At 45.8% G+C, this 26636-nt stretch overlaps 1 protein-coding gene across 2 annotated transcripts; it reads left to right on the forward strand.

Moving 5' to 3' along the window:
* Window positions 1-1679: 1679 nt before the first annotated feature.
* Window positions 1680-25941, forward strand: LOC310797309 (uncharacterized protein). Of its 2 annotated transcripts, XM_083659680.1 has the most exons (11): window positions 1682-1743; window positions 8353-8475; window positions 10702-10802; window positions 10996-11974; window positions 14567-16328; window positions 17607-17780; window positions 18805-18978; window positions 21988-22161; window positions 23732-23881; window positions 24489-24535; window positions 24745-25941. In XM_083659680.1, exons 4-11 carry the CDS (start codon window positions 11002-11004, stop codon window positions 25293-25295), a joined length of 4005 nt encoding a protein of 1334 aa, XP_083515806.1. In that variant the 5' UTR covers window positions 1682-1743; window positions 8353-8475; window positions 10702-10802; window positions 10996-11001; the 3' UTR covers window positions 25296-25941. The 2 variants fall into 2 exon arrangements, with proteins under 2 accessions (XP_083515805.1, XP_083515806.1); XM_083659679.1 differs by lacking the exon at window positions 8353-8475 and having other exon boundaries at window positions 1680-1743.
* The last annotated feature ends 695 nt before the right edge of the window (window positions 25942-26636 follow it).

Raw genomic sequence — 26636 nt, forward strand, 5'->3', positions numbered from 1 at the left:
ACTAATAAAGAAAAAAACATTGCATGGATGCAACTGGGACGTATCCTCAGTGATGTACCCTGGGGTCATAGGATGTTTCGGGTCTCGCAACATCATACACCCTCGCCCAGGTGACCCAGCCGGGGCTGGCCAAGCCCCAACTTACATCCCAGTAGCTACCCACGGTCAGCCCTCTAGGAAGGGTCGAAGGTGGTCACGTGGTCAGGGCCACTCAATCCGCTGCTCCGGAACTACTCTGCCGGGACCGGGGGGGGGAGGGGTCTGGTACGTAGAGGGACCGGGCTCTGTGGGTTGCCACCCGGCCGTGCTCCTCCCTCGTCTCACCAAGTCTATAGGACCTGAGGATACGTCCCAGTTGCATCCATGCGATGTTTTTTTTCTTTATTAGTTAGTCTGGCTTAGCCAGTGACTCATAGGAATAGACTACGTGACAACCAGGAAAGACTAGTGACTACTGGAGAGTCAGTTGACAGCCGGAACAGGGACGGCACCCGGGAGCAGTATGGGTTAGCGCCGTAGCCTGCGTCTTCCGTGAGGAAGAAGCCCAACAATCCATATTTTCTATTTGGTATTTGCAGTGAATTGAGGGTGAGGAGTGCCAGTGGAGCATCATGTCTCTCAGCTTCCTAAAAAATATCTGGCTTCCAAAAATGAAAAGAAAGACAGGAGAGAGAAAAGAAATGGCAACAATATGTCACCCAATTTTTCCACAAAGGAACGTGGGCGTATTCCGTGAGGGGTGTAAATTAACCTGTTAGTCCAGAGGCTTTCATAGTGGGAGGCGGGCCTCCCCAGGGGGGCTCCAAACAGTTTCAGCGAGTCTCAGTGAATGGAGGTGAAAAAATATTACATTACTTATCAAAAGGAGATCACGTTACTGTTTCTCCTCCTTTCCCAGAACCAGAAACTCATAAATGCCTTATGACAGTCCTGTTTTTATTTATTTGGTGTCATCTGATGTAGCCTATGTCAAACAGCAATATGAGGAAGCTATCGCGTGGCTCAATTGTTGACTGTCTATATTGGGTCAAATAACAATCATGATCCCATAGGGCCAGGCATCCAGAAATGTATCCAAATTAAGCAAGTAAACTAAGGTGCGGCAACTTTGTCTGAAGGGAGGCTCCCACTCTCAGACTTTGAAAACTCCAATACATTTTTTGAGCCATAGCCTACTATGCACACAGCATAAACCCCAAAGCCCCATATCAGAATATCATAAATATAGTGATGCAATAAGAGATTAAAAAATCAAAACAAATTATAATAATGTCACTCTAAAGTCACTGAGTAGGCTACAACAGACACACTATAAGTCCCTATTAATATTAGAAATATTATAGGAATTATAGGAATATTACATTGAATTTTAATTAGGATTAGCCTATCTAGCCTAAATTTCCACACCTGAAAATACAGTTATATTATATTATATTCTGGTCTGGTCTGGTCTGGTCTGATCTGGTCTAGTCAATTTCATTATTTGTCACAAACACACTCATACCTGCTTAAAAGAATTGCAACCACTTGACTTGTAAATGCTGGAGGGAGGGGTGAACAGGATGGGATGTTTTAGATGACTCTGCAGTATTTTCTGACATAACACACCCATGGGCATGGGTTGGTCCATGAAGCTATTATATAAAGAGGGACATTTGTAGACAGACACTGCAGTCTGCATCTACAGTACACTCCAGCAGCACATCTACTCTGCACTCCCAAACATGGCCAGTAAACAACATGGTAAGTCAATAAATTAATGTATTAATATTGTTAATTAACAAATACTCTAAGATACATTATTATGTTATGTTTTTAGATCAATGATGGGCAACTGGTGGCCCATGGACATTGGGCCACATCTACTGTAGCCTCTGCATCGCTTAAATCAAGAATAACCCAGATTAATTTCTTCCCTATATGAGCTAATAGTGATCAGTGGCAAAACCTACTGTATTTTAAATCTGACCTGCAACAGGCATGTTGCATGGCACTTGAAAGATAGGTTTATTGTCTTTTGTCTGAGCCTTATTACCTGTATATTATTATGATTATGATTATGATTATTGTTATTATTGTTATTATTATTATTATTATTATTATTATTATTATTATTATTATTATTATTATTATTATTATTATTATTATATCTTTACATGAGCATAATGGAGATCGGGGGCCGTATCCAAAGCTTCCTAGTAAAGAATTGGTCCTAGCTGTGAAATTCTAAGAAAACAATCGGGACCGTTCAGAGGCGCGTCCAACATTCTCAAACTTAAATTCTTGGCACAAAATCTGAACTGGCCATAGTCTCAAGTTTAAGCAGCATATGACAAGTCCTGAAGACGGGATGAGCAACAGCCAATGAAAGCAGTAAGCACTACACAATCAGGGCATGAGGTGAAAACAAAGGTGGAACAGAGTCCTTGCTACCCAACCATTGAATTGTCTCTGCAAACACCTCCTCTCTACAAGATTCTTGCTGCAGGCGAAAGCAGGGTGCAGGATTTTATACATGGAAATACAGTACGATTAAGATAAAGTATGTGTATACTGTATGCATAGACAGTGTTTGTGGGTTTTATGTCATTGTATGTTTTTGTTTCTGTTGCTCCAGATATTTGCCATTGTGCAAAAATGAATTAGCCTCAGATTTACGAGGCATGATTCATATCAAAGCTTTTGGCCTCTGATCAAGACAGCTGTCAGTTTTAATGACACACTGTTCAGGTGTTTGCACAACATTTCAGTCTGGCAAACAACCCCACAACAGATGCACAATAGCCTACATGACTGGTTTTACTTCGTTTCGAACTCAAGCTCTCACTAGTGCCTACAACGCTGCGACGCAGCCCTATGGAAGACTGTCATTTTGCTCCAAAATTACTTTTCATTAAAACCAACCACCCACCCGTAGGTGGCGTGGTACCCCCCTGGGGCTGACACGGATCCATGTGACTACGTCACGTCCTGTCAGCCCAGGGATAATCACTTACGTTTTCTTCCAGCCGCTGAGAAGACGTGTTTTCTAAAGCTCCGCGGTTAACTCTGAGTATAGCTCTCTTACATAGCTTTAGATACTAGGCTCGTTCCGGCTGATTGCCCACCTCAAGAGGTTTGCGTGGACGGGATAAAGCAGGCTTCGGGGACCCGATCCTGTACCCTTCACCAGCGGCGTCGGAACAAGTCATCTAAAAGCTAAGAGTATCTTCCCTAGTTAACTGTTTATTGCTACCGCCGTGTAGTTCTGCTGCTACCGCTGTGTAGTGGTTATTGCTGCCGCTGTGTAGCTTTGCTTCGCTCCCCTGGCTGGGGCAGCGTTATCGTTTGAGGGCCGACTTATGTCCGCGCTCAAAACTGTTAGGCTAGGTTGCATACGTGCTGTTAGCTTACAGTGTAGCACTAGAACATAGGCTAGCCAGCCTGGTTCTTGCGGATAAGCTAGCGTGCACCCGTGTCGTTAGCGTCCGTTTGCTTGTTTTAGGCGCCGGCTATATTGTCAGAGCGCGCACGTTACTCCAGGAGTAACGTTAAATAGATAGTTAGCGAGTTGCTCAGTGCAGCTAGCTGGACTAGCTTGTAGCACTCCAGCTATCTGGCTGTGTCCCCAGACAGGGTAACGACTACCTCTGTGTGGGTATTGTTGCCTCCCCTTCGGGCTGGGCTATTGCTGCTTACGTTACCGTTGCATGCGCACGTTCGCTAGCCTCCGGGTTGCTTACTGTCTAGCCTGTGCTTCTTGCTAGCCTGCTAGCCTGCTTAAACGGTACTCCCGCTAACAGGGTGCGGCCCGCGGGAGCTTGCTATTAGTGATTAGCTTCCGGCTTTCTCTTGCTACTAGCAGGGAAAGTCAGCGAGGGGATGGGCCGTGTGTATCACTGCATTGGCCGAGTATGAACCGGCACGATAAATGCGTGTTCTGCCTTGGGCATGAGCACGCTGCACAGGCGCCTTGAACCCTCGGTCTTGCAGCTGCTGGGCTATCTTCACGAGCGAGCCCTCCAAGGGAGCAGTTCGTGGGGCGACGCCCAGGGCCGCAGCTAAGCTCTTGACAGCGGACCAAGGTCCGCTCTCAAAAGAGTGTGAAAGCTAGCTCGCATACGTGCAGATAGCATTAGTACTGTTTAGCACAGAACTATAGTATTGTTGCAGATAGCTGGCGTGCACCCATGCAGTTAGTATCTGTGTGTACATTGGGCGCGAGCTACCCCCGCTACAATAGACGTACCGCCCCGTGCTGGCGCTACGCGTCCAGCAGGGGTTATAGCTCGCCAAGGTCTGGGCTCAGTGCCAGCCTTTGGCTTGTAGCTCTAAGGACAAGCCCACCGCCCTTGGTGCCCAGGGCCCGGGGTGGTTGGGAGCTCTCCATGGGTCGCACTCCCTTGTTGGGGCGCCCCCTGCAAGTGCAGGGAGCCTGGCAGGGGGCACAGCGCACCTTGGTCCATGGCCACGGCCTGGCCTCGGTTGGCAGCGCTCAGGTCAAGCCCACCGGTTGGCTCACTGTTGGACAGCTCCACGTGCGGCCGGTCTCGAGAAAAAACGTTACCTCCGCAGTCCCCCCAGCCTGCGAAAGTCGCACGGCAGGAGGGGGGGGGGCTACTTCGATACAACAGCGCGTCAGTAGGCGGAGCTTGCGTAAGAAGTTCTCCCCCAGCATGCACAGCTTCTACGGAACTGACCATGCGGCGGGGGGGCGTAGCCTCTCACGTCCCGCCCCCCCATCAGGGTACGGGATCAAAAGGTCCCGGTGCCCAGCAATATGCTCATGACGGGAGGCTTGATGCCTGGGAGCATCTATGTTCCCCGTCCCCATTACGGCGCACCCTCCAGAAGGGATACGCTCTACAGTTTGCCAGGCCCACACCCACGTTCGACGGGACCCCCGATCCGACCGTGGAGGGGGAGGCCATGGACATACTCCAGAAGGAGGTTATTCGTTCCTCGCCAGAGGGGCGATTCGCTCGGTTCCCAAGGCAGATGTGCGCTTGGGTTTTCTACCACAGGTACTTATCGTGCCCAAGAAGGACGGCTCCATGCGCCCAAAATTGGACCTTCAGCGTCTCAACAAGACGCTGATGAAGTCCCGTTGCGAATGCTCTCTTCCCCGCCTGTTCAACGAGTTGAGACAGGGGGATTTCGTACTTCCGGGGATCTGAAAGGTGCGTTCTTCCATGTCCACGTGGTCAGGAGACACAGGAAATACCTGAGGTTCTCCTTCCTGGGGAAGGCTTACGAGTTCTGTGTCTTGCCATTCGGCATGTCTTTGAGCCCGCGAACCCTCACGGTGTGTGGAGACAGCCTTGGCTCCCCTCCGCGCGAGGGGGATCCGCGTCTTCCTATATCTCGATGACGTTCGCTTAGCGGCCGACTCGAGGGTCCGTGCCACGGAACATACCAAGGTGGTGACCGATCACCGGCAAACCTTAGGGCGACCTTCCTGGGGCTCGAGCTAGACTTCCTGCGAGCCTTTCGCCAGAGCGACAGGCTCGCACGGTTCGGACAGCAAGCCAAGGACGTTAGGTCTGTGCCCTCGGTGTCAGTGCATCAGTGCACAGTGATGTTGGGCCTGATGGCCTCAGCACTGCATGTGCTCCCGCTGGGGAGGCTACACATGCTCCCGTGGTCCAAATATGGTTCTCAGGCTTCGCCTGGACTCGGCCGGGGACCGTCATTGCAGGGTTCCTCTGACAGGTCAGGCCTGGCAGGCGCTGGCCATATGGGCGGACCCCCGTTACCTCTTGAGAGGTACTCGGTGGGGCCCTGTCCCGCTCAGGATGGTGATTCGCACAGACGCCTCCCTCTGGGGAGGGGGTGCGATTTGCGGGCATTTTTCGGCGAACGGCCGGTGGGAGGCTCAGGAGCTTCGCCACATAAACGTGCTAGAGCTGAAGGCGATTCGCCGGGCTCTGCTTCAGGACAAGCCCACCATCAATGGCGCCGTGGGCCCATTGTTGGTTGGGAGCTCTCTTGGGGACCGCACTGCCGGACAAGTCCGCGTGCGGCCAGACTCGAAAGAGAACGTTGCCTCCGCAGTCCCCCCAGCCTGCGGAGGTAACACTTCCAGCGGCTCACACATGGGCACCATGTGCTTATTCGCTCGGACAATATGGCAGCGATCGCCCACCTGAACAAACAGGGCGGTGTGCGGTCGGGGGCGCTGAACCATAGCGGGGATTCACCTGTGGGTGTATCCCCGTCTCCTTTCAGTGTCAGCGGATTTCGGCTTGCCACATGGGGATTGAAGGGACCCCCGTGGGGGTGTGCCCTTTGGTCTCGCACTTCATGAAGGGGGCGCGTAAACTGCGCCCGCCGTTGCGGTGCGTTTTTCCCAAATGGGACCTGGTTACGGTGCTGGACGGGCTAACGGGTCATCCGTTTGAGCCCTTGGACTCCGCCGATTTGAAGGTTCTGTCCTTAAAGACCGCGCTGCTGCTGGCCTTATCGTCAGGAAAGAGAGTCGGTGACCTGATTGCCCTCTCGGTGCAGCAGGCCTGTATGGTTTTTGGGGACGATGGGCGCAGGGTTACATTGCGACCTAACCCGGCGTACCAGCCCAAGAACATTAATGCCAGCTATAGGTCTATGGTTATAGTCTTATCGGCATTCTGTCCCCCGCCGTTCAGTTTGGGTGAGGAGAGATGTTTGCACATGCTGTGCCCCGTAAGGGCGCTCTCGGCCTATGTGGCCAGGACGCGTTCATTACGCATTACAGATCAGCTGTTGGTTTGCTTTGGGCAAAGGGCCCAGGGCGGACCCCTTTCCAAGGATCGCTTATCACACTGGATAGTGGAGGCGATCGCGTTGGCATACTCTGCCATGGGCAAGGTTCCCCCGGAGGGTATCAAGGCGCATTCTATGCGAGGTGTTGCGACATCCTCTGCGTTGTTGCGTTGTGTGTCGGTGGAGGACATGTGTGCCGCGGCCTCATGGTCCTCTCATCACACTTTTGTCAGGTACTACAGTCTCGACGTGTCCGGTTCGCAGTTCGCGCACGCGGTGCTGTCGGTGGCAAGAAAGTAGTATCGTTGCCACTCTAATATGTCATTCGGTTAGGCATAAACGTTGCCATATGGCCGTGGTTCACCGGTGCCTTTCGGGTCGCCCTGTGGGTGCTCCCGGCAGCAAGGTCGGTTGAATTGAGGCACTAGTGAGAGCTTGAGTTCGAAACGAAGTAAAACATTAGGGTTGTGCTACAACCCGGGTTTTACGAGTGAGAACGAGAGCTCTCACTACCCAGCCTTGCTGTGTCGATGCGTCACGGGGTGCGTCGGATCTCAGCTGGCTGGAAGAAATTAGAGTGATTATCCCTGGGCTGACAGGACGTGACATAGTCACGTGGATCCGTGTCAGCCCCAGGGGGGTACCACGCCACCTACGGGTGGGTGGTCGGTTTTAATGAAAAGTAATTTTGGAGCAAAATGACAGTCTTCCATAGGGCTGCGTCGCAGCGTTGTAGGCACTAGTGAGAGCTCTCGTTCTCACTCGTAAAACCCGGGTTGTAGCACAACCCTAACGTTTGACTGGATGTCAGAAAGTTATTGAACATTCTTTTGAAAATGCCTCCTCTCCCTTCCGTCTGAGGAGTCTGGTGCCGCAGGTCTCCATAGTGGGATTGCGATGGGCTGCGCTTAGCGGCAGTGCCCTTGGAAAATAGTTTAAGTTGTTGTTTTCACTGCGGCGGCAGGGCACTACAGTGACACACAGGGAGGAGGGAGCGGAAGCCTGATTGACATGGTCGGAGCCAATGACAGAGCTTGTAATAAGCCGGGAGCGGACATCCGGCTGCCACCGAAACAGTCGCTCAAATGGGAGAGCAGAGTAGAGCAGGGGAGGGTTTATCCCAGTTATGGAGACCTGCGGCGCCAGACTCCTCGGACGGAAGGGAGAGGAGGCTGGCGAGCGAGACTAGAAAGTTATTGAAAACGCTTTTGAAAACACAGTGACAATGAGTGTCACTGTGATTGATTTCAAATCTTGTTCTTTGCTCTTTTTTATTTCTTATTTATTTGTTGTGAGAATCATATAATTGTAAGGTAAAAGGGGTAGGTCAGTATAAGCTTTGCTTCTACCTACACCCTTTCGGTGTCTTTTATATGTACCGAAATAAACTTATTCATTCATTCATTCATTCATTCATTCATTCTATTATTGAGGTCATATTGAAGGGATAGTTCACTTTGTTTAAGTCTAGCCCTATTTGATACTTACCAACGATGATGTTGATTGGTAGATTTATTTCTCAGCACAATCCATGTTGTTCTTCATAGTAGCTCTGGAAAGTTGAGCAAAAATGAAATGTAAGATCAATGGGGTCACGCTCCTGCGGCTCAGTGAAATTTACTTTGTGTGAAGTGTGGATGAAATTTCAGTGATCCAGCTACCTGGCATTCGTTTTTAACACAACTTTCCAGAGCTACTATGAGGAATATCATGGATTGTGCTGAGAAAGAACTCTACCAATCAACATCATCATTGGTAAGTATCAAATAGGGCTAGACCTTAAAAAATGTGAACTATCCCTTTAAGTCGAAGGTTCCAAAATGTGACCCTGTGAAAATGCCCTTTTATCATTATTTATCCCAGCTCAGTTTGTGCAGTAAAAACCAGTGACATTTTGCCTGCACCAATGGGGAGCTGCATGGTTTACCTTCTCACAAGTTGAGGCAATGACATCATATTTGCAGAAGCCACAACTACCCAGTTGCACGTAGTTTCCTGACACCCACCCACTGGCTGCTCCTGAGCCAGGAAGCCAAACCAACCTCACAAGCATGAAGGCAGAGAGAGGGAGGTAATACAACTTAAACATTTCCCAACAATTTAACTGTTGTGCTTTTCCCAAATTTATTGTCAAATATGTTAGTGATATTTGTTAATAAATTGGATGAAATAGAAAATCAATGTGCACACAGTACAAATTACAGCAATATATTGAAAGCCTCATTTGACCGATTTGAAACACGTGATATCTACCATCCTATCTAGAGAATGTCAATATTGGGGCATGTTTGGCATACAACAAAATCACTATAATGGCTGCCTATCTGTAATCGATGAATTCCCCCCGCCTACAATCGATAAAACCGGTCTCAAAAATATATCGGTCGGGCTCTAGTACCACAAAAAGCCCTGAAAAGAAAGCTACGGTTCATACAGTTTTCAAAGATTTTATCAGCTCTATTGATAGATTAAACAGAGATTTTCATTTTTGATAGGAAAACCCACAAGTAAATTGTGTTTGTCTGATTCCTTGTGTGCATACTGGAGGACAAGAAGAGGCCTGTTGATTTAAATCGGGACAGTTCAGAGGCGCGTTCAACATTCTCAAACTTAAATTCTTGGCACAAAATCTGAACTGGCCATAGCCTCATTAGTTTGAGCAACAGCCAATGAAAGCAATACAGGAAATCAGGGCGTGAGGTGAAAACAAAGGTGGAACAGTTTCCTTGCTACCCAACCATTGAATTGTCTCTCCAAACACTTCCTCCTCCATATTCTGCAAAATTCTTGCAGCATGGCGAAAGCAGGGTGCAGCATTTTATACATGGAAATATGATTAAGCTACAGTATGCGTATGCATAGTTTGTGGGTTTTATGTCATTGTATGTTTTTTGTTTCTGTTGCTCCAGATACTTGCCATTGTGCAAAAATTAATTTGCCTCAGATTTACGAGGCATGATTCATATCAGAGCTTTTGGCCTCTGATCAAGACAGCTGTCAGTTTTAATGACACTGTTCAGGTATTTGCACTTTGCACAACATTTTGGTCTGGCAAACAGCCCCACAACAGATGCACAATAGCCTACATGACTGGTTTGACTGCATGTCAGAAAGTTATTGAACATTCTTTTGAAAATGCCCCCCCCCCCCCCCACACACACACACACACCCTGTCCCTTTCCCAGAAGACTCACCACTTCAGTTGTTGTCACCCATCTGACTCTTTGAAGAGTTATCTTCAGAGAGTCAGCTTGACTTCAGGAAGGAGAAGAAAGGGGGGAAGTGACCCCCCCTTTTCGGACAGGGTCTGGAGACAGTATCTATGACCCTATTGATAAGGCACTCAGGGATGCTGGGAAAGGGAGACTGTTTCCAAAGCCCCCGCATCCTGTTGGTGGAAGTATATGGGGAAATATACAGTATAGTGCTATGAAACATTCTTTCTTTATAGCAGGTAGGTCTTATGATCACACTACAATATATAGATGCTAATGTTAATCGATTTAGTATATTTTGAAAAATATAGTGACAGACTTCTGAATTGACTGTAGGCTGCAGTGAGGCAAACTTTTGTCAAAATTCAGTAGATTAATTAAACGTCATAGTGTGACGCGACTTTTAGAAATGCATGAGGGTTAAGGAAAATGCATGGAATTTGCAACCAACAGATGAACAAAAACTTCACCTTGCAAAACACTGTGACATGAATGTAGTTTTTGTTTGAGCCAGAATCGGGTCCAGCTGACTGCATGAGGAAATCAACTTTTAGTTTAGCCTGTGCCAGAGGTGGGACTCAAGTCACATGACTTGGACTTGAGACACAGTTTTAATCATTTGAGTCTTTTTGTCTGTATCAGACAATCATTATACAGCACATCGCTATGGCTGCCAATATTGATGCTAAAAAAATGGGCCTTTAATTTTAAATAGGAACAGGAAGTGGGAAGAGCTGAAAGGTAAATGTCAAACTCATTTTGTCAGATGGAGAGTAATGGAGAGTGACGGAGAGTGACAGAGAGAGATGGGGAGAGACGAGACAGCTTCACCTCAGCTTCACCTCAGCGTCACCCTCTGAATGACAGGTAAAAACTCCTACAGCTCCGATTCTCTCTGGCTGAAGTAGATGGAAAAGTGTCGCCTGTCGACCTGCTCGGGTTCCACTTCCTGGATCTGAGCTGACTTCTTACAGACAGACAGACAGACAGACAGACAGACAGACAGACAGACGGACATTAATGCATTCCATTGCGTTCTGTGCTAACTCTGTCTCTCCAGCTGGTCATGGAGTTCAGCCTCATCCTGAAGGTAGCGAGTCTAGCGACATCCATCTACAGCCTGTGTGAGCAGGTGAGGGCCAATAAGAAGCGCTGTCAGAAAGTTGCCAAGCATGTCCAAGAGGTGCAGAATTTGGTGGATGAGGTGCAGCGGCAGGGTCGGGACATGGACAAAGCACTGGAAGAGCTCCTCAAAACCCTGATGTCGGCTGAGAAGCTGATCAAGGAGTTCACCTCAGCCAACCTGTGCATACGCATGGTGAAGTGCAGCAGCCACAGAGGCGACTTCAGCGAGGTGCACGATGCTCTTGACAACCACTTAAAAGTGCTTTCCTGCAGTCTGCAGAGTAAGCAGCTGGACATGCAGGAGAAGCAGCATGATGTGCAGGTGGAGCATCGCGACCTGCAGGCGAAGGCACTCGACGTGCAGGAGAAGCAGCATGATGTGCAGGTGGAGCATCGTGACCTGCAGGCGAAGGCACTCGACGTGCAGGAGAAGCAGCATGATGTGCAGGTGGAGCATCGCGACCTGCAGGCGAAGGCACTCGACGTGCAGGAGAAGCAGCATGATGTGCAGGTGGAGCATCGCGACCTGCTGGCGAAGGCACTCGACGTGCAGGAGAAGCAGCATGATGTGCAGGTGGAGCATCGCGACCTGCAGGCGAAGGCACTCGACGTGCTGGAGAAGCAGCATGATGTGCAGGTGGAGCATCGCGACCTGCAGGCGAAGGCACTCGACGTGCAGGAAAAGCAGCATGATGTGCAGTTGGAGCATCGCGACCTGCAGGTGAAGGCCCTCGACGTGCAGGAGAAGCAGCATGATGTGCAGGTGGAGCATCGCGACATGCAGGTGAAGGCACTCGACGTGCAGGAGAAGCAGCATGATGTGCAGGTGGAGATGCTCGGCGTGCTGTGCAAGATATTGAACAGAGAGGAGGACAGGCCGGACTGCAAGGAGGATGAGACAGAGCAGATGAAAAGTGAGGGACATCAAAACGTCAAAATGCCCCGATTTGTCATGCCCCCTCGGTGCAAAATGGTACCTTTTGCATCGGAATATGCAGAAGAAGGACCGCTGGACCGTCTCGTGGTGACCCCCAGCAGTAATAACAGTCTGAGGTTTAAATAGGTCAAAGTCGCACTCGGGAGAAGGGGTGGGAGTGGTAGACCTGTATTGTTTCTGAGTTGTAACTTTCTTGTCATGAGAGAGCTCGTTCGAATCCCGACCCTAAACCAAACCATAACCTTAACCCCAACTAGATTTTGTTGCCTAAACCTAAGGTTGTTTTACTTGCCTAAACCCAACCAAGTTGTTGTGCTTGCCTAATCTTAACCGGCAATTCAAGCCGTGGCTCCCGTGAAACATTACCAGGCCGGTAGCTGCAATAGCCGTGGAACCAGGAAGAGCCGGTGTCTGTGTTGGAGCCTGGAGGAATGTGCACATATGACAGGAAAGGTACCATTTCACGTCGGCAATAATGACACTGAGGAGGCGTGACAAATCGACATATTTTGATGCACTGGGAATGAGAATCTGTTGAAATAAACACGCTGCAAATACACAATACTAAACTAAATAGACTAAATAATTCAAACGAATGGCCATAACATTAAGCTATCATATTCTTGAGTTATCAAGGACACTTTTGTGTTTTTGTGTTGAGAAATGTTAGATGTCATAGGTTGTGTAGGTTATGTTATGGCTTATCTGGTGTCTTGCTTCACCATCATAATGCTTGCCGAGGATCATGGGTATTGGGTAGAGCACGCTAATGTAGCTGTTTCCGCTATCATCCAAAACTGACAAAGTTAAGTTATCAAGGACACTTTCGTGTTTTATGTTAAAGGTCCCATTCCGTGCAAAAGCTGTTTTTACTTGTAAATGCATATATACTGCTGTCAGCCCTCCCTGTAATGAGTGGTCACAAGCTCAGAACTGCCACAGTTGGATTTGTCCCTATCCAGCTTCCCCCTGCAGTCTCCTCCAAGCCACACCCCCAAACGCTTCGTTTGCCCAGAGGGGAATTGGGACGTCACGAGCTTCCTCACGCATACTGCGCGGGTCTCTCTCACACAAGCTACCTGCACCATTTTGTCTATAGCCACAAAATTAACACTTCTAGCTGGAGCGACGCCAACTGTACGTGATCCAGCAACTGCGGAGGTGCATTCGGTAAGTCTAGGCATTTTGAGATGTCCTCTTTAGCGTAGCAACGTTAAGTTAACGATAGCGTTAGTTGTAGACACAACCTAGCGTGCTGGTCCACAGACGCTAATCTGATTGGCCACTGGGAGCCTGGGGCGGGCTCTCCCTCAGCGGCCAATGGGAACTGTTAGTTCTGAATATATTATAGATACAGACCATTCTTGGGACGAGGAAGGGACAACTCCGTCACGACAAACGGGGTTGCTATATTTTCGACAAATTAATCCAGAATCATGTTTTATGGACCAGAGACACACGTTTTTAAGAGGTTATACAGCTGCACGAATTTGGACCTTTAAATAATTATTGAACATAAACCACCGGCCATTGCATGACATAGTTTTTTGCTACGGTCTCATGACGTTGAATTCAGATGTTGTGGGAGTTCTACAAAACTATATTGGGCTGCAGGTTGAAAAATTATGAAAAAGGGGTCCTATCATCAGTATTTGAGTTGGGAGTGAAAACAGATTGTTAAAGGATAAGGCATGGTGTTTTATAATGCATTCATTGCTTACTGTCAACAAATCCTATGAAAATAACGAAATCAACAATGCAACTGTTAAGTTCTGACTTCCCACGTATTGTTTTTAGCCGTCAACCCAGAAATCATTGGCTCCGATTGTAAGCTAAACAGGTTAAAAAAAGAAGAAAGGTCCAAGGCACTCTTCTGGCATAAAGTAAAAAGCCTTTATTTACTTTAGATGGCTATATATTTTAGAAAAGTTTAAAAACATAGCTAGTGCATGTTAAAAGAGCTGGACATGACCTACGCGTAGCGGCACAAACAGCCTTCTAAACAGCTAAACAGTTCACAAAAACATAGTTTCAATTTTAAAAAAAATCATTACCTGTTACCATGAAAAGTCAGGCTGTTGTATATTACCAAATCAAATTCAAATGGGAACAAATTCTTCTATTTTCGGTGGTAGAACTACTTTCCTGAGATCACAAATGTGTTTACAGCCAGCTTGTTAAGTTGTTTGGTGAAGAGGCTGTGTGATTTTTTTTTAAACACAACAGAGTTTTTATTATATATTTTTACATGGACGCGACTTATTTGCAAAGCAAAAGCATTGTTTAGTTTGTTATTTTCATAGGATTTGTTGGCAATGCATAAAAAAAACACCAGCCAAATCCTTAAAGAATCAGATTGGTTGCATGAAACTCTTGGTTGAGTAATAATAAACAATTCTACAACAGCTATCATATACCTTCCACCCAGTCAGGACCTGCTTGTCCACCCACCAGTAATGAGCTGAATAGAGTCCAAGAAGTTGGGAATGTGAGGTGTAAATTATCAGTCCATGTTTGCATTACTCTTTACTCACCTCTCATTGATTTCATCTGTTCTTTGTTCATTTAGAAACTCCTGTTGGGTGTCAACGTGAACACAAAAAAAGCCTGAAGAAAAAGTATCTGTGTGTGTTTGAATGGATTGCTAAAGCAGGAAAGTCAACTCTTCTGAATCGGATTTACATAGTGCTTTACATCACAGAGGGAGAGAGTTTAGAGGTCAATTATGAACATGAGGTTAGACAGATTGAAGCAGCATCCAGAAACCAGAGACCAGAATCACCAATCACATGTGAAGACATCTTTAAACCTTTACCGGGAAGGGATAAACCAACCAGAATACTGATTACAATGGGAGTGGCTGGCATTGGGAAAACAGTCTTAACACAGAAGTTCACTCTGGACTGGGCTGAAGACCAAGCCAACAAGGATATACAGTTCATATTTCTGTTCACATTCCGAGACCTGAATGTGCTGGAAGGGAGAAAGTTCAGCTTGGTGGAACTTCTTCATCGCTTCTTTCCTGAGACCAAAGAAGCAGGAATCTGCAAATTTGAAGAGTTCGAGGTTGTGTTCATCTTTGACGGTCTGGATGAGTGTCGACTTCCTCTAGACTTCCAGAAGAACGAGATCCTGACTGATGTTACAGAGTCAACATCAGTGGACGTGCTGCTGACAAACCTCATCAAGGGTAACCTGCTTCCCCTTGCTCGCCTCTGGTTCACCACACGACCTATAGCAGCCAGTAAGATCCCGCCTGAGTATGTTGACATGGTGACAGAGGTGAGAGGCTTCACTGACCCACAAAAGGAGGAGTACTTCAGGAAGAGATTCACAGATGAGAAGCAAGCCAGTGGAATCATTTCCCACATCAAGACTTCACGAACCCTCTACATCATGTGCCACATCCCAGTCTTCTGCTGGATGACAGCTAACGTTCTGGATCATGTGTTGAAAACCAGTGAGAGAAGAGACCTGCCCAAGACCCTGACTGAGATGTACATCCACTTCATGCTGGTTCAGTCCAAACGGGACGTCACGTATCAGGGAGCTGAGAAAGATCCACACTCGACTACAGACAGCATTCTCTCTCTGGGAAAACTGGCTTTTGAGCAGCTGGAGAAAGGGAACCTGATCTTCTATGAAAAAGATGTGACAGAGTGTGGCATTGATATCACAACAGCTTCAATGTACTCTGGAGTGTTCACACAGATGTTTAAAGAGGAGTGTGGGCTGTACCAGGAGAAGGTCTTCTGCTTTGTCCATCTGAGCGTTCAGGAGTTTCTGGCTGCTGTCTACATGCTCCACTGTCACACAAACAGGGATAAGAAGGTACTGGATGCATTCCTGGGAGAAGACAGTGAACAATCCCTGGATGTCTTCCTGAAGAAAGCGATGCTCAAATCCCTGAAGAGTAAAAATGGCCACCTGGACCTCTTTGTCCGCTTCCTTCATGGCCTCTCAGTGGAGTCCAGCCAGAGACTCTTAGGAGAGCTGCTGGGTCAGACAGAGAGCAAACCAGAAAGCATTCAGAGAGCCATCAGCAACCTGAAGGAGATGAAAAGCTCCGGAATCTCTCCAGACAGATGCATCAACATCTTCCACTGTTTGATGGAGATGAACGACCAGTCAGTACATCAGGAGATCCAGCAGTTCCTGAAGTCAGAGACCAGATCAGAGAAGAAACTCTCTGTGATCCACTGCTCAGCTCTGGCCTACATGCTGCAGATGTCAGAGGAGGTTCTGGATGTGTTTGACCTGGAGGCCTACAACACATCTGTGGAGGGACGACAGAGACTGATCCCAGCTGTGAGGAACTGCAGGAAAGCTCGGTTAGTCCTGATGTGAATACCAATAGAACAGTGTAGAGCAACCTTCATACCTGACCATCAGAATTACAATAAAGATTGGTTGGTTACATTGTAACCGAAGTTATCAACACATTCCATATGTTTGGGATATATCCTGATTAGCGACAGCTGACATTGAATAGCTCTATAACAGTGTTTCTCAAACTTTTTCAGACCAAGGACCACTTAGACCAATGAAAAAAACCACCTAACTCCCAAAACATCCTCCCAAAAACAATAGTCCTACTACTTCAACTGTAAATTACAAATTACATGCAAATTAAATGACAAATAGCAGTACAATTAATCTAATTTTTGGCTTCCCACAATTATGAAAACAAGATAACCGATATAAAAAAATATATACATGTAATTTATTTTAGTTAGTCCATTTACTTTTTTTTTTTTTTTACATTTATTTCTCCTGTTCAGTTCAAATTTCAAAGTTCAAAGAAAGTTTTTTCAAGTTCAATAAATGCAATGTTGCCAAAGTCAAATCGGCTATCTTTTGCCATCTTCAAGTTGCATTCAGTGATGTTTTTGTGTTCAAATAAGTGTTAAATGGCTCTATATTCTGACAGCAATTACTGAAATAGTGTTTGGTCAGTAACTTGGAACTCCCAACCACCCGCTGTACTCTGTCTCTCTCCTGTAGCCCTGCAGGCAGAGTGGACGTATCTCCGCAAGCGTAAGTCGTAGAGAGTCAGTGGTGGTGGCGTGGATTCAGGGTGAAAAAATACATATAGTCCTTTATAGGCATCGTGACTTGACCTTGAGTTTCCCAGAAAATGTAAACATTTCTCTGATTGGATAGTGTGAGGTAAAGAAAAGGAAATATAATATAAATCTACTCGCGGACCACTAGGGGGCACCCGCGGATCACCAGTGGTGATTTTTTTGATTGAAACTGCAGCTAATCAGGACTCCGCCCCAATCACCCACAGGTGTGAAGTGATTCACCAACAGGTGAGGTGATTATGTCTTAAAGTGTTATCAACGTCAGCTGCCGCTAATCACGATAGATAGATATATCCAATGTTGGAGAGAGTCGACACGAGAGATAACTATAGTTCCTCAAACATACACCATATTAACTGTTGTTCTGATGACTGATGACTATACGTTTTTATTGGTATGCTAGTCTCGGCACTGCTTCAATAATCATTGTATATTAAATCTATAAACAGACTTTCTGGCTGTGAACTCTCAGAGACCTCAGCTCTGAAGTCTCAACTCTGAGATCCTTTATTCTTTGTTCAGAATGAGGTTCTGCAGGTTGGCAGAGACTCACTATGAAGTCCTGGCCTCAGCTCTGAAGTCCAACCCCTCCCATCTGAGAGAGCTGGACCTGAGTGACAACAAGCTGCGGGATTCAGAAGTGAAGCTGCTTTCTGCTGGACTGGAGAGTCCACACTGCAGTCTGGAGACTCTCACGTCAGCCATCATATTTAATAATGTGTTGATATGAATATTATAATTTGAGGACGTTTGTATAGTCATTCCACCTGAAATCCGACAGGATCTGGTTTTAGAGGCTTAGATCTCAAATTATCCTCGTTTTCACACAATCCTTTTGTATTTAAATGAATAACGATGAAGTACATCAGATGAACTTTGTTGATGATATTCTCTATAGTTTAAAGATACAGGAGTGGCTCAAAATTGGCCTCAATTTATTGAGGGCAAAACATTCATGTGAGAGTGTTGGGGTAATAAAGAAATTAGAGATTTTTTTTATTGTGGTAACTACCCAGAATGTAAATATAGAATACATAATCACAGAGGTATTGATCAAACTATGGATACACAATGTATTATAATGTATATTCCTATGTATCTTCAGGAATTCAAAAGTCAAGTGTGTCCATATTAGTACACTCTTGTATCTTTCACATTAAGCGTGGTGATATGGCATTAATGTCTGCAACATTTGATCTTCCTGATGTACGGTAATTTCTTCATGGTAAAAATGAATTGTTCATAAATGTAATTCAATGTGAACTGTAGCAGAACCAACCTTGGGGTGTAGCTTCCTGGACTTGATAAAAAAAAAGTGATTCACGCTCATCTGTTGCTTCAGTAGAGACGATTGGAGGGATGGGGAACTTGAACCTAACTTGACTCAAATTGACCCTAACTTGACCCTATCTTAACTCTAACTTGACCCTATCTTAACTCTAACTTGACCCTAACTTAATTTAAACAACTTGGAATTTAGGGCCGAAACTGCAGATTTATTCATGTGGGCAAAGACAGAATTTGGTCAAGGAAAATGGACCAGCCCTGAGACAGAGGTGTGACAGCCTGTCTGCTTTCAGATGGAAAGACTATATAAGGCCGACATGATGCTGATTCACACACTGACAGCATGCAGAAGTCAGAGATTATGAAACACTGAATTGTTGAAAGCTTTCAGGAATATTTTATTTGAAAGCTATTTGCTTTATTCTTTATTCAGATTGAGTGGCTGCAGCTTGTCAGAGACTCACTGTGAACTCTTGGCCTCAGCTCTGAAGTCCAACCCCTCCCATCTGAGAGAGCTGGACCTGAGTATCAACAACCTGCAAGATTCAGGAATAAAGCTGATCTCTGTTGGACTGGATAGTCCACACTGCAGACTGGAGAGTCTCAGGTAAAATCAGATAGAGTTTTTCTCAGTTGATTGGAGACATTTCTCTAAACTAAGGTCCATTCTATCAAAACAGGATTCCTGAATCTGGAAAGGTAGCCCTGTATGTTTTACATCATGATTTGAGTTTTACTTATCCAGCTTCATACACATCAGTGAAGCTCAGTGAGAAGATCATCCATGTTCTGATATCATGAACTTAGATTACGCACCTCTCTCTGTTCTTCTCAGGCATAATTCAGTGTCACATCTTCATCTGATCCAGAATATAGGAGCTAGGTGTTAACCAGTGGTAATGTGACATCATCATCTCCCCAATTATGTCCTCTGGTTACCAGTTAGATAGAGAATTCATAATTTAAAATGTCACTTAACACATTTAAAGCAGGGTAGTTTTGGTCGTGAATTACACCATGGAGATCTTCAGGTCCTCCTGACTCTCAGTCCAAACTCAACACTGAAGGTGGTTTCACTTTAGTCCTCATGGATTCCAGACTGTGGGAAGCCTTCCTGAGGGTCTGAGGCTGCGCTTTACTATCATCTGTAAAAGTCTTTGTAAAACACACTTTTATTTACTTAAGTTTGTGCCATTTTGTTATCTTTTTTGTCTCTCCTCACATCTTCATCTTGTTTCTCATGTTTATATGTTGTATTATTATTTTATATCCACTTGTTGTTTAATTGTTTTCTAATTTATATCCACGTTATTTTCTTTTTTTATGGCTCGTGCGGTGTAACAAAGCATGTACCATTTGGTGGATTTATTTGTCCAATCACCGTAGATGATTGATCATGTGTGAATACATTGTTAGCATGGACGGCACAATGGGAATGAAAACAGTTTCCCTGTCAGTGGTAGTGCTCCCGTCAGCTTAGTAGCGTTGTCAAAAGTATCGATAGTATCGGAGAAACAGAAACCGCTCTATTAAAGGTCACCAATGACATATTACTTTCCGCGGACTCTGGTTCCCTCTCCATCCTCATCCTCCTCGACCTCAGCGCCGCCTTCGACACCATTAACCACTCCATCCTCATCTCTCGCCTCCAGTCCACCATTGGAATCACCGACACTGCCCTCTCCTGGTTCAAATCATACCTCTCCGACAGACACCAATTCATCTTCACCAATAACTCCAAATCCCCCACTGCCCCAGTCCCCCACGGTGTCCCCCAGGGTTCAGTACTTGGTCCCCTACTATTTATCCTCTACATCCTACCACTTGGGCACATCCTCCGTAAACATGGCCTCCAATTCCACTGTTACGCAGATGAGACACAGCTCTACCTTTCCACCAAGACCATCACTGCCGCCACCCACTCCACCCTCATCACCTGCCTTTCTGACATTAAAATCTGGATGCAAAAAAACTTTCTGAAACTCAACTGTGACAAATCCGAAATCATCATCATTGGCCCAAATTCCCTCACCCGCTCCACCCAGGATTTTTCTGTCAACATTGACGTCTCCACTGTCACCCCCTCCACCCAAGTCCGCAACCTTGGAATCATTCTCGACCCCACCCTCTCCTTCATCCCGCATGTCAACCAGATCACCAAATCCGCCTTCTTTCACCTCAGGAACATTGCCCATCTACGCCCCTCACTATCCTTCTCTGCTGCCGAAACACTGACTCACGCTTTCATCACATCCCGACTGGACTACTGCAACAGCATCCTATACGGCACACCCACCAAAACCCTCAAAAAACTCCAATACGTCCAAAACTCCGCTGCCCGCATGCTCACCTCCACCCGCCGCTCCGACCACATCACCCCCATCCTCCACGATCTCCACTGGCTCCCCATCACGTACAGGATTCAATTCAAATTATTACTCATCACCTTCAAAGCCCTCAACAACCTGGCCCCCTCCTATCTCTCTGACCTCCTTCACCTCCACACGCCTACCCGTCGCCTCAGGTCCGCAGATGCTAACCTCCTCCAAACCACCAGAACGAAGCTCCGGACCTGGGGCGACAGGGCCTTCGCTGCAGCTGCCCCCACCCTCTGGAACACCCTCCCCAGCCATATCCGCCAAGCAGACACTCTGTCATCATTCAAACACGCCCTCAAAACCCACCTTTTCACCCTTGCTTTCAACCCATGAACTCCTTCCTCTCTCACCTTTTATTTATTTTCTTTATTTTCTTCTCTATTCTTAAGTTATTGTATTGTATTGTTTTGTATTGTGAAGCGTCTTTGAGCACTTGGAAAAGCGCTATATAAATCCGATGTATTATTATTATTATTATTATTATTATCTATAAAAATCAATACTAAAAATGTGAAACATACAATACTAATTTGCAACAGGTATCGATAGTATCAATAAGTATCAATACTAAAACTTTGAAACAGATACAATACTCATTTAGAACAGTATACCAGCAGTGCTTTCTCTTAATGAAAAATCAAGCAGACTACTGATTACCCCCTGCCTATCATTGGTGGGTATCTGTTGCTTCAACAAGCTCAAGGTGTTCTCCTGATAGGCTGATGACTAGAGCAGGGGTAATCTGCTGTGTGAGTGTAAAGTTGTTAATGAGCTTTAACAGGCCTTGATTATGGAGAAGTGTATGTCTGTCTGTCCATCTGTCCATTCATCTGTCTTTGTTTCTTTTTTATGACTCTTGATGTGTTGTCATCCCCCCCCCCTCAGTATCGAAAATGGTATCAAGTATCAATATTTTCATGGGTATCGGTATCGAAGTTGAGATTCTAGTGTTGTGACATCCCTACAGTGTAGTATACAGCACCATGCAAACACACTGGGACCTGCTGTAGACCAGAACCTTATCAATACAGTCTTTCAGTAGAAATAATACAATAATGACATTAATAAAGGGTCAATTAGCCTCACCAAAACAATGTGTGAGTAGAAATAATACAATGATGACAATAAATATAATGGTCAGTCAGCCTCATCAATGCAGTCTGTCAGTAGAAATAATACAACAATGACATGAAATATAACAGAACATAAATATTTCCACATGTCTCCTTGTCCTTCAGGCTGAGTGCCTGTCAGCTGTCAGAGAGAAGCTGTGAATCTCTGGCCTCAGTTCTCAGCTCCCAGTCCTCTAGTCTGAGAGAGCTGGACCTGAGTAACAACAACCTGCATGATTCAGGAGTGAAGCTGCTCTCTGCTGGACTGGGAAGTCAAAACTGTAGACTGGCGACTCTCAGGTCAGAATCAATGTTACTGTACAGTTCAACAGACACGGAGTGAAGACATCAGATAGGGGCATAAAGTCACTCTTTGTCCAGTTAATTGTGTAACCAGACAGCTTACCAAAGGAGGTGATTAATTCTAGGAGAGGGGGGATCGACTTTTCTGAATTGCGTAGGTATAATATTACATTGTCGGCATACAAACTAATGTGTCTCAATACCTTCGACCTCCAGACCTGCAAGGCTTGGGTGACTACGTATTTTTAAGGAAAGGGGCTTGAGCGCAACAGCAAAGAGGGCAGGCGAGAGGGGCACCCCTGCTGGACCGAGCGAAGTAGTGGAAACCTGGTTGACTTGTCACCATTGGATATAACTGAACATGTTGGACTAGCATATATGAGCTTTACCCAGGATATAAACGACTTGCCAAACCCAAATCTGTGCAGTGATTCGAACATATAAGGCCACTTAACCTGATCAAATGCCTTCTGTGCATCAAGTGATCGCTGCACCACTGGTCTTACTGGGATCTGCGTACATGGTGTTGAGGAGGCGCCTGACATTGGACAAAGATAACCTGTTTGGGATAAACCCCATCTGATCAGGATGAATGATGGATGACAAATGTTTATTTAGCCGGGTAGCTGGCTAAATTATTAGCTAGTGATTACTTTTCTGTTAAAATTCTGGAGCGCTATAGGTCTGTAGCTGGCCGGGTCTACTTCCTCCCTTTTTTAAATACTCCGGTCAACTGAGCCGTCGTTTGCGAAACCACGGTCAAGCCAGCCGCCACTTGGATTTTGATGTGCATCTATTCATGCTGTAACGGTACCGCTGCTTCACCGGTGTTCGGAGCGGGCTCAAAAGTCGAGTGTCACAATTCAGCGATCCTTTGTCACATTTACTTTACCACACTAGATTGACATTACAACACACATAGTGTATGGAATGATTGTTGTTACAAAATATATATATATGTCACAAAAGTCCTACCTTATTGACCGATCGTAGCAGGAGTTTCGCTTGGTACTAGCATGTTGATGCTATCAACAAGATGGGGAAAAGCAAGCATTTCCGGGACTGGTTTTTCAAAATAAAAGCACAATTTGACTCCAGTCTAGACCTCTGAGCTAAATAAATGCTCTCGACACAGAAGCCATTGGAAAATCATTATTCCCTGTAATCGTCTTTCTTTATTAGATTAAAGTAGATTTAAAATCACATTGGTCCATAAGTTCAGACAAAGGCTGACATATTTGGGCACAGTATATCCCTATACCTATAGACTGTCATCAAATGAAGCATTTTCATTTCATCATCATTTTGGAGAAATTGATAGTCAAAGTCTCAATTCTGACATTGAAAAAGGTGTTTTTTCGATTTTCTGTAAAGTACTGTAAAATCACATAGCTCCATAAGCCCAGACCATGACTGACATATTTGTGTACACTACACCCCTGGGTATACACTGTCATGAAATGGGCCATTTTCACTGTGCCATTTTGGAGAAATTGATAGTCAAAGTCTCAATTCTGACATTGAAAAAGGTGTTTTTTCGATTTTCTATACATATATATCTGTGCAGGCTGTCAGGCTGTCTGCTCACAGAGGAAGGCTGTGCTTCTCTGGTATCAGCTCTGAACTCCAACCCCTCCCATTTGAGAGAGCTGGACCTGAGCTACAATGGTCCAGGGGCCTCGGGAATGAAGCTGCGCTGGACACTGGACTCTCTCAGGTATGGAGAGGCAACATCTGCAAGAAGGCTGCCTGAGAGTCACGCACATTTTCTCAGACCGGCTGCATCCGCACTGCACCTAAATACAGCTGTCACTCCTCATTGGAGCTTCATTCTGTTTAGTTCACACACAGTTCCGTTTTTAAGGAGAGTTTCTACAACCAAACTCACTACTTAAAACATTTGGGTGTTGTATTGAATCTGAGAGTGGATTCAGTAAAACAATGTGCTGTGAGTGGAGGTTTATTAAAATCTGATGGATAAATTGATGCATCTTTTTACTGGTGTTACTGGTGTCCAGTACACTGAAAACACAGGCGATGGGAGCTGCCATATTGGTCTGTTACCATACAGAGTCTGTACTACAGAATCATTCTGGTCATTTAATCCCGCTATGCTCCAGTTTTTATCAACATATGAACATACACTCTGATTCATAAATTCAGTGTGGACGGAGCTGTTGAATAGCAGGGGACTATTGTTTCATGTTGAATGGAGGATATGAGTAACAGCGTCTGTAAAATCAACTCATAGAAGGTTATTTCTTCATGATCAAAGAGTCACAAAGATTATGCTGTCTGACTTTATTTATCTCGCCTTGCCCTAGTGTGGACCAAGATGCAGTGCGGTGGTTGAAACCAGGTCTGATGAAGTGTAAGTGTGTAATTTAGTTTGATTCATATAACAAAGCACATTCAGTTTCTACATCTATTCATTCAAATCAAAAATATAGCTGACAAAATGTGTCACCATGAAACTGAAGAAATGAAGATTCAATCTGTTAATAAATCAACCAATAATAAACACAACATGTGTATTAGATTGGAATCTGCTGCTGTATTAAGTCTTGTTCTCTCCATCAGATGCCTGTGAACTCACACTGGACCCATACACAGCACACCCATACCTCATCCTGTCTGAAAACAACAGAAAGGTGACATTGGTGACAGAGGAGCAGCGATATCCTAATCACCCAGAGAGATTTAATTACTGGCCTCAGCTGCTGTGTAGAAATGGTCTGACTGGTCGCTGTTACTGGGAGGTCAATTGGAAAGGAAAGGTTGATATAGGAGTGACTTACAGAGGAATCAGTAGGGAAGGAAATGGTGATGAGTGTAGGATTGGAGGGAATGAAAAGTCCTGGAGTCTGGACTTCTCTGATGTTGGTTACTCTCCCAGTCACAATAACAGAAGAACACTCATACCTCCCCCCTCCTCTGTTTCTCACAGAGTAGCAGTGTATCTGGACTGGCCTGCTGGCTCTCTGTCCTTCTACAGTGTTTCCTCTGACACACTGATCCACATCCACACCTTCCACTCCACATTCACAGAAGCACTCTTTCCTGTGTTCGGGTTTGAGTCTGGGGTAGGTTCCAGGTCTTGGTCTGGTGCCTCAGTGTCTCTTGTTGGATAGATGATGGAGAGAAACCCTCACACTGCTGGCCAAAGACAGCTGCTGAGATGATAGTTCACTCTGGACTAGGGAATGAATAACCATTAGTCGGTTAACTCATTGAGTGCCATGGACGTCTTTCAACGTCCAATTAAATAGTGACGTAGAGTGCCACGGACGTCTTTCGACGTCCAATGCGTTTTTTGACGGTGGGACGTCGATCAAAGCCTTCCGCATTTCCTGTACAACTATTGTAGCTATTGGAGGTCTATAACCTATTTTACAGAACCCTTAGGTGGCGACAGTGCTCTCCAGATTACAGAAATGTCAGGAATACACAGCCTGAAATAGCCGTGATCAAAGTGAACCCGCTCATGCTGCAGCCCAGAGCCATGTAGATTGTTCTGGCTGCAACTGACGGGGGCTGCGAACACAGTCAATCCGCGCACACAACTGAGCCCTTCTGCCTCTGTCTGTCTGTCAGCATAGTTTCTCCACACGATTAGCCGCTAGAAAAGCAGCAGCCGACAATGAAAAGCCAAACCTTTTACTGCAGTCCGCGTGTGGCTTCTCCATGTTGCGCTGCCTGGGAGGCGGCGCACCAAAAGCACTCCGAAAATAGACGCTGCGTGCGTGAGGCTGTGTGTTACTAGTGTGGGGAGGAGTTTTCAGCTGAGGGGGGGGGAGGGGGGTTGGGGCACGCAGGGCAGGACACAACTACACCACATCACTACATCAGAAAATATTACCTAGAGTCAGTGAATGTGCTTGAAATGCTGCATTTCACAAAAGGCTGAATATCTCAGCTTATAATTTGAAATGCCTGAAAACGCTGAAAACAACCTATCTTCTCCGGCTCATAACTAAAGAACGGAAAATGGTATCAATAAACTTTTTTTTGCTGATGATACAATAGAGTCTCCTTGTTCTTTTTGCGTGTTCTGTGTTTACATAGTAATATCACACAATATTCTGTGGGCCTCGAGAAATCACTGAAAACGCTCTGAAAACTCTGGCACTGGGAGCGTCCGTTCTCCAAAAGTGGCTGGCACTCAATGAGTTAATTGCCGTGATGAATTTAACGGATTAAAAATGTATCAACCAATTAGTGGTTTCTGTATCATTTCTCTGGAGCTCACATACCGTATTAACTTTTATACCAGCGCAGCAGAGGGCATATACTTCACCCAAGCTACTGGTGCATGCAACAGAAGAAGAAGCAGTCACAGGGCAGGGAAAACGGTGAAGGAAGATGAAATGGTCTAATGTAGTCAGCGTAGGACAATGCAAACGTACTGTATATTGCAACGCCATTCTCGAATACAGTTCGAGTACATTGTTAATGTTGTACGACAGTCAGCA

This window comes from Poromitra crassiceps (assembly GCF_964638095.1).
Source record: "Poromitra crassiceps genome assembly, chromosome: 23".
Classification (NCBI taxonomy): domain Eukaryota; kingdom Metazoa; phylum Chordata; class Actinopteri; order Beryciformes; family Melamphaidae; genus Poromitra; species Poromitra crassiceps.

Bases quoted from the DNA above. Each gene is read 5' to 3' on its own strand.
- LOC310797309 (XM_083659679.1), top strand. From the start codon at position 11,002: ATGGAGTTCAGCCTCATCCTGAAGGTAGCGAGTCTAGCGACATCCATC. The intron at 23,882-24,488 runs GTATGGAGAGGC...GCCTTGCCCTAG, and splicing joins TGGACACTGGACTCTCTCAG to TGTGGACCAAGATGCAGTGC. The intron at 24,536-24,744 runs GTAAGTGTGTAA...TCTCTCCATCAG, and splicing joins GAAACCAGGTCTGATGAAGT to ATGCCTGTGAACTCACACTG.